Genomic DNA, 7,989 nt, shown 5'->3' on the forward strand with positions numbered 1-7,989 from the left:
TTTCTTTCTGATCTGTTGGAGGCTCTAAAGTAAATCCTACTTTAACAGGCACGTATACAATGAAATGGGATAATCCAAAGTTTGAACGGATAGCGAACCTCAATCTGCAGAAATTTCTACTCATAAATGCTGAAATACAGGGCCATCCAACTTAGCTCATCAGAAGACCATGGTTTGATCCAATGTATAACTAAAGTTGTTTCGGATTTTGAGTGATCACTATCACCAGTCAAGTTGACCAATTTTAGAGGACATAAAATTTGTTGTAGCTACCTATACAACCATATGATTGAAAATTTTCAATTCCATGATACAGGTAAGACCGTAAGAAGACCCATGCCATACACCACGTGATTCTTCTACATGAAACTGAACATGGAAGAAATGAGCATCCAAAACAAATGAAAGTAAATTGAGAATGAAAACCAAACAAACTTCAATCACCAAGGGAAAAACTGAATTTGCTCATGTCGCAGCAAACCCAAAAACCCTAGCAATCAGGCACTCCATATATACAGTATGGAAAAACAGGGATTCAGTTAGGTACGTGTGATGCTACAAAAGAAAGGAACCCAAAAATATGACATACCTACAACGGAAGTAAAATGGAATTCCCACAGAATGGGTGAAAACCAACAAAAAAAAGAGAGCAAGCCAGATCGTATTGGTAGGCAGATCTTTACTTCACAAAATGCTTTGAATCTTTCTCTACTTTTCCATAATACTTTCTCTTTATAAACTGTGGTGTTTTATCTTACCCAGCATATGTCAAGGTAAATGACAAAGCTAGATAGGTTTGTTTCTTTGTCTGTCACTGCTTCCATGAATCCTCGGAGCTGCAAAGAAGAAAACTACATAACTTCAAGTGAATTAACAAAATTTTAAAGCTTTACACCGGTATCCATAAGGTTGGTTACAAATCTGCGTACCAAGTCCTTTAGCTTCAGATGTCCTCATGATTCTGAGCCTCTTCACAGTATTAAGGAACATCCTACAGACAGATAAGTAGACAAGATACAATTAGAATTAATGAACCGCAAAACATTTCATTTGATGGATGTCGTGCATTTATGGAGCGCAGAACGCTACTGCTAAAACAGAAGCTCCCAGTACTACTTTATCTCTAGTTTTGAACTTTTGATGCAAGGTGTCGTTCTCTTTTCTGAGTTTTCTCTCTTATATTTTCGTCAATCCTCCGTTCTTTCCCCCTCCCTGAAATGTTGACCCGTGAAAAGTGATATTGCTTTGAAAAACACATAAGCAACCGTATTCTTCCACATCTGGGATCATTTAGGAAAATTTCAACAGGCTTCTCGGAAAAGCAATAAAAATGGAAAGACGTGAAACGATACTAAAGCACATTAGCACAATATCATATACTATGTTACACGGACACCCATATTTCAAAATTAATCAGCATCGGATACGTATCCATGTGTCCATGTCGGACACATATTGTGTGATATACCTCAATTTTTGATATTTCACCTTGTCAGACACTTCGTATCCATGTCATATCCATGTCAATGTAACTTGGATCATATATTTACTTCATTTTAGAAAGTGTGACTCTACACAGCAAACGACAATAATGATATGGTTATAAACTAAGCTTCTGCCTCAACTTGTGTTTCTATGTGGGGATGACTATATGTTACAGCTCCAAGAATCATTTTCTGAAACACTAGTGTACCTAGTATATATGTGTGTTTGACATGTATTACGAAGAAATCAATGCATACCCCCATGGAACATCTCCAACAAGCATCCAATCTCCATCCCTGTCTTCATAAGTGAGCACAAAATCAGATGATCCACCCAACAGTTTGGAGACCTTTTTAGCTTCACGATCACGTTCCATATCATCGCTCAATCCTGTCCAAGAATCAATTTCCACCACTAGGCATTAACACAGTTGTATCTATTCTATGAATTAATTTGAAACACACGACACGCAGATGGTAATAACTTGAACACTTAAAATGCTAGATTCTCACAACTCATAACACCCAAGTCATTATTATGTGCAAATACATACTGAATTGGCCTGATCAATTGTACGAATTACATTAAACAGAACAGCTCAAAATCAAAACTAGCAGAGCTAGCAATTTAGTGATTCAGCATAATAATTTCACAGTTACAAGCCACAACAATGACTTACCTATGAAGTCAGTAGTAGTAGCAGCAGCAGTGGTCGTACTTGTGTAGAAGAACATATTCTCCAATGTTTGGGCAAGAGTCTCGTAACAGGCATGCGCATTTAAATCCACCTTCCTCCCAATTGGTACTCCATCCATGTTAACCTTGACAAACAGAGAACTCCCAAGATGACCTTTCTTCTGAACATTGCCATTGTTGTTGTTTCTTTCATCAGATTTCTTGTTTGTAACATCCTTATTTTTATTAGTCTCAATGACCATTTTGTCTTCATCGACGGAGGAATTCTTGGTTTGATTAACCAAACTGTTAATCCTATAAGTCCTAATAGGTGGCCACCCCACAACCTGACTGCTACCAACAAATTAAGAGTCTTTAATATTGTAATACTAGTAATTCCAATAGACCCTAAAAAAAAGTCCATTCAAACACCAAAAATAGGAAATTTCAGACAGGCAAAAAAACAAAAACAAAAACATAAATTATTATATCTTATCAACAAATCACACAAGACGAGAAAAAATAAGAATAATTTATGAACACTGAGCAAAATACAGATGATAAAGTAACACTCTTGAGAAGCAAAGAAAACCAATAATGGAAAATGAGTTTACCTGACACCGCCATTTGGAGAAGAAGAACCAGGTGGATCAGCAGCAGGTCTTTTAGTACCAGAAACAGGAGTTTTAAGTGAACAAGAATGATTAATAACAGCATTATTATTACCAGAAGACGATGAAGAAGACGAAATACAAGAACCAAAATCTTTAGCAGTCAAGATTCTTCCATATTCACCACCAATCCATGATGTCTTATTAGTATTATTACTACTACTACTACTACTACTACAAAGACTCAAACCAAGACCCAAGTCAAGGTCAGTAGTAGCTTGCTCAACTACTAGTACTTGAGCTTTTGAAACTGTTGATAAAGAAGCAGCAGCATCAGAACCACCTAACAAATTCAAACCAACTTCCATAGTAGTAGTAACTAGCACAAGATGCAAAGGAGAAAGTGGGAGGGAGAGGTTTAAGAAAAGGGTTTAGAGAGGAAGGAGGGAATGAATGTGAATGGACAGTGGAGAGTATTGTATTGGTATTGATTATGAGGGGAAGGAAATAGAAAGAAACAAAAGAAAATGTTGGTTTGGTGTGTTTGTGTTTCTGGAAGTGATTATGGTGGGTCCTTTGTGTTTGTTGTTGTAACCCCACCAACTCAATAGCCCTTTGTTATTTTCTCATCAGAATTTAAACAAGTAATAGGCATCTTGATGTGCTAGTGGTGTGTCTATTTTTTCAGAAAACCCAATTTTTCCAAATTCCGATCTAATATTTTTCCGAAGATGGCTATGATATTTGTGTTTTGATATCTGATTTTTTTTTGAAAAATAATTAGATTGGAATTGAATGTGTTTTCGCAATCCGATCCGATTCGATTTCCGATTAATTTTCGAATTTTTAATATATAGCGGTCTATTTTATATAGTTACTAAATTAAAATTTCATATAGTTTACAAACCAAATAAAAACCCTAAAGAAATAGAATATTGTCTCTCTCACAATTTCAAAAAATCAATATTGTCATTCTAGTACATGTTTCAATTTCTCCCATCTTCCTATTTATTGAATTAATACATTAACATGAAAAAAAAATTTACTGAATAAACATGTTAAAAGGTGTAACTTGTTTACTGAATTAATATATTTCACAATTATTGCTAAATGAATGTATTAACTAGATAAAAAAAAATAGTTATCCTAAAAGAGAATCCGAATATATAATTCAAATTTCCAATTTACTTTTATATTTTGCGGATTCCGAAATTTTCAAAAAATTTCCGATTTTCCAAACTTTCTGAATTCGGGAAAAAAATTGTTATCCGAAAAATAATTGGATCGGATTTGAAAAGAATATTGTCATCCGAAAAAAAATTGGAAATTTTTCTGAAAGCCCTTTATCCGATCTGATCCGAAATCACCCCTAAGATGTGCATAAGAGCAAGTCTAATGGAGAGATGTTAAATTGTGCTGCTAAAAGTGTCACACATGCTTTTTAGCTTGCCCAGCCAAATTTGACTCCCCAAAATCAAAAAACCAATCCAATCGTATTTTCTGTTTTTGAAGTACTAAATGATACGGAAGACATAGTTTTTGTTGTACGTCCATTATTTTTTGAAATTTTTTTGGACGGATGACACAGTTTCTGCTGTCTATCGAAATTTAATACATAGACGGTATAAACTATGTCATCCGTCTCCCGAACTTATTATAACAGCTATTAACGAAAAGTCTTAACTTTGGTTGGGTTTTTGACTCTTTTCAAATTTAAGACCTTTTTAGTAATTCAATTGGAATGACATTTTTATAGGTGGGGTGCTATATTTGTCATTAGCAGCCTATATAGCCTCTCCATTGGACTTTCTCTAATCAAATTACTGTAAAAATGGTCTACAGCATATTATCAAACTTATTATGATCAAAACAAGTAAAGAGACGAGTCCTCGAAATAGGATTTTGAATCCCAGCAGGTAAGCAGAGTGAGAGACTGAGACATGAGTATTCTCGACTATTAAACAAGAAACGAAATGAATGATAAGTTGAAAATATCAAGAAATTTGTTCCAATCTAGTGGGGGGCCCAATAGCTGTCAAATTCAAGAGACAGTCCGACAAACTTGAGCCCTACAATCACGTGGTCCAACACGTTGGATAGGGTGCCACGTAGGTCGACAAGGTGCGCGTCTGTTTCGGTGTTATGTGGAGACCACCACGCACCCCCATTCACTTGAAGACAGCTTAGCTGTTTCTGGGTCATTTTTACAGGTCCTGTTTTCACAAGTTTTAGCACCTAAAAGGTTTTTTCTTGGGCCATCAATTGGGTTTTTCTGTTCTTCCACTTCTTTGATCCAGACCCACATCCACACCTGACCACAGTTATGTGCAACGTGCAAGTGGTGCCATGCCACGAATCACCTCATTAGATTTTTATTTTTATACTATTTCTTCAAGCATAACTTTCTTTATTTTTTCTTTAAGTTTTTCACGAACAATCATTATAGGCCAAAAAAAATATGACAAAAGTATATTTGAAAATTTTCATATTGGCAGTAAACACATTAGAGCATTTCCAATGCAAATCAATATTTTTCCCTTTTTATCACTTCTATGTAAGCAGTATTTTCCTTTTTTATCACCATTTTGGTGAAAAACAAGGTGAAATTGCCCAATGCAAATGTTAATATTAATCTCGGACGGGATGTTAGATTCTGTCTAGACGTAAAAATTGAAAAAACGCTTCAGATAGAATGAAACATCCCGTCTGAAATTTAAAAAAAAACCCGAAAAAAATCATACAAGACGGAATGAATCCGTCCGGAAAAAAAAAAAAAAAAAAACCCATTTAGAAAACAATCCAACAATCCAACATTGTCCGAAGTTCACAAATCAGCCACTATCTCAGTTGAAGGTTTCATCCTGATAATGACTTGAGAAAATAGTCACTCTCGTTTTCACCTCTGTATTGTGCACTGGATATGAACAAAAAAAGTGAAAAATTTCACATTTTTTTTTCCACCTATATTAAGAATGCTCTTAGAGTGCATTATTTGCCACCCGATCACCAACTTATATAGTTGCATTCTCAAGGAACTTGCGTTATTTTTACTAAGAAAGAATTATCATGGCCTCATGTGTTCTAAAATATCTCAATATATATTTTTGTAAAAAGTATTACACTTGACAGGACCAGACTGAACATTTCAACTAGCTGATGCTGTCCTACATCTAGATCTGGTTTTTTCCTTATAATGCATATTTTGTATAGAAGTTCCAATTGGGAAGAATATATGAGATCAAGACGTTTAACCAAAAGTGTTGTGATGAAAAACACAAAGGCCACCATCCCAATTGACCCACCGACCTCATTAAAGTGTTTTGTTTTAATGTCATGGACCAAAGTTACAAATACCTTTATATCTGCTCTTTCTCTAAAGTTTCTAGGTGAGTTTGTAGAATTAGATTCCTGTATGAACCAAAACTCTCAACTTACAATTACTCACTCTCTCTCTCTCTCTCTCTGTATCTCTCCCCTCCTTTGTTTTTCTGGCACCCCCTCTTTTTTTATCCATCTCCTTTTTTTTTTTTTTTTCCTGTCTCTCAATCCTCTTTCATCCATTCTCCCATCTCTCTCCACGTATCACGACAGTTATCTTGCAGTTATGATTCTGCTCTCCCTCTCTCCATGTCTCGCAGCAGTTCTAGAGCGGTTGGGATACCGCGGATCTGATCCTATGCAACATATTTCCCCATACTATACCGTATCCGGTCCCATTGTCACCACTAACCTCCTAGGTCATGTATACGACCCATACAGATGCCCTCTCTCGGCCTTATTGATGGTCCGCGAACAACAAATGGGCCGAGAACTAACATTTCTCATCTCATACCCATTTCGCGGTATCCTTCTCTTTCTTGACCCTGCCACTCTGTCCCCCTATCTTCTTTCTCCCAGCACGTGTCCCACGTGCTCCCTCTGTATTACCACCTGGAAATATGGTGCACGCGCCTCGTACTTTGAGTCTTCGAAAATCGAGACTCCACGTGTCTCCCTTTCCTTGGTTCTTTTGTTGGTTAATACCTTTTGCCCCTGCCCCTTCAAATCCCACTCAAACCTCTCTCTTCTCTCAAAACCCCCAAAACAGCAAACCCTCACCATCTTTTCAACTTCCTTTTCTTCAAACTCTTCCCAATTCTTCCCCCTATTATTTCCTCCGGTAGCTCTCCAGCACGGTTCGTGTTCTACGACCTCCATTGCCTTGGCTCTCTCTCGTTACAGGTTTGTCTTCCCCCTTAATATGTTTTCCTTTCCTCTCATTATTTGTTTTATTCGCTTTTGAGGGTGCTGCTTCCTCACTTTCTTCTTTTCTAAGATTGCATATCTATCTTTTTGTAAACTCCCCTCATAGCACTGATTCCATCATGTCTGTATCGGAATCGGAGGCTACCTCAGCCACCCAATCCTCCGCCACCAAATTCTATAAATCTGGATCTTCTACCCCTAGATCTAGCCATCACTCTGCGGACCGATCTGAATCCCTGGCTTCTGATTCTATTGAGCCCATCGCTGTTCCATCTACTTCTATCTGGGAGGAAATCTTCTCTACCTCCCCCGCCATCCTACTACCGCAGACCCAACCTAGATGTCATTAAAGCCGCTTATGGCATACCTAGTGACATTATTCTAGAACACGTGTCTGGGGTCACCCACTTTCCTCACTTGGTAACACCGCGCCCCGGTTATCTCGTCGCTACTGTAGGACAGATAGCGGCTGGTTTGCGTTTTCCCTTGACTCTTTTTGACGTCGAGGTCTGTAACCATTTCAACATTCCTCCGTGCCAAGGCATAGGTAACTTCTGGCGTGTTATGTATGCCGCCAACCACTACAATGAGACTCACTCCCCCAAAATCGCGATATCCTTGCTCACTTCTATATAAAGAAAAGCACTAAACTTGGGAGTGTGGGATATCAATCCTTCTACACTCGTCCACAAAAGAAGTCTTTTATTCTTCACATCACCACTTCTGACAAGGTGTGGCACCAGTATCCGTTGTATGTGTCCGGGAGTTTTTTATCCGCGGACCTCCCTTCGGAAGTTTCTCTGAGACATCTCCATTTTCTAACAAGTGGTAAGTAAGCCGTTTTGAGTCGCAGTATTTATGTCTCACTTGTCTTTAATTTGTCTTTATTGTTGGTGATGTAGGTTAGAGACCCGACTCGCGATCCCAGATATACAACGGCGTTTACTCAGAAATTTTCCAATCCCTTCGCGAA

General features: G+C 37.6%; 1 protein-coding gene across 1 annotated transcript; it reads right to left on the minus strand.

The window, feature by feature from the left end:
- Positions 1–419: 419 nt before the first annotated feature.
- Positions 420–3,324, minus strand: LOC147505110 (auxin-responsive protein IAA12-like). The gene is made up of 5 exons (XM_086557704.1): positions 2,775–3,324; positions 2,165–2,511; positions 1,743–1,875; positions 930–991; positions 420–836 (listed from the first exon to the last, which is right to left on the minus strand). Exons 1-5 carry the CDS (start codon positions 3,137–3,139, stop codon positions 787–789), a joined length of 957 nt encoding a protein of 318 aa, XP_086413830.1. The 5' UTR covers positions 3,140–3,324; the 3' UTR covers positions 420–786.
- Between the last annotated feature and the right edge of the window lie 4,665 nt (positions 3,325–7,989).

This window comes from Coptis chinensis, chromosome 4, assembly GCF_015680905.1.
Source record: "Coptis chinensis isolate HL-2020 chromosome 4, ASM1568090v1, whole genome shotgun sequence".
Classification (NCBI taxonomy): Eukaryota; Viridiplantae; Streptophyta; class Magnoliopsida; order Ranunculales; family Ranunculaceae; genus Coptis; species Coptis chinensis.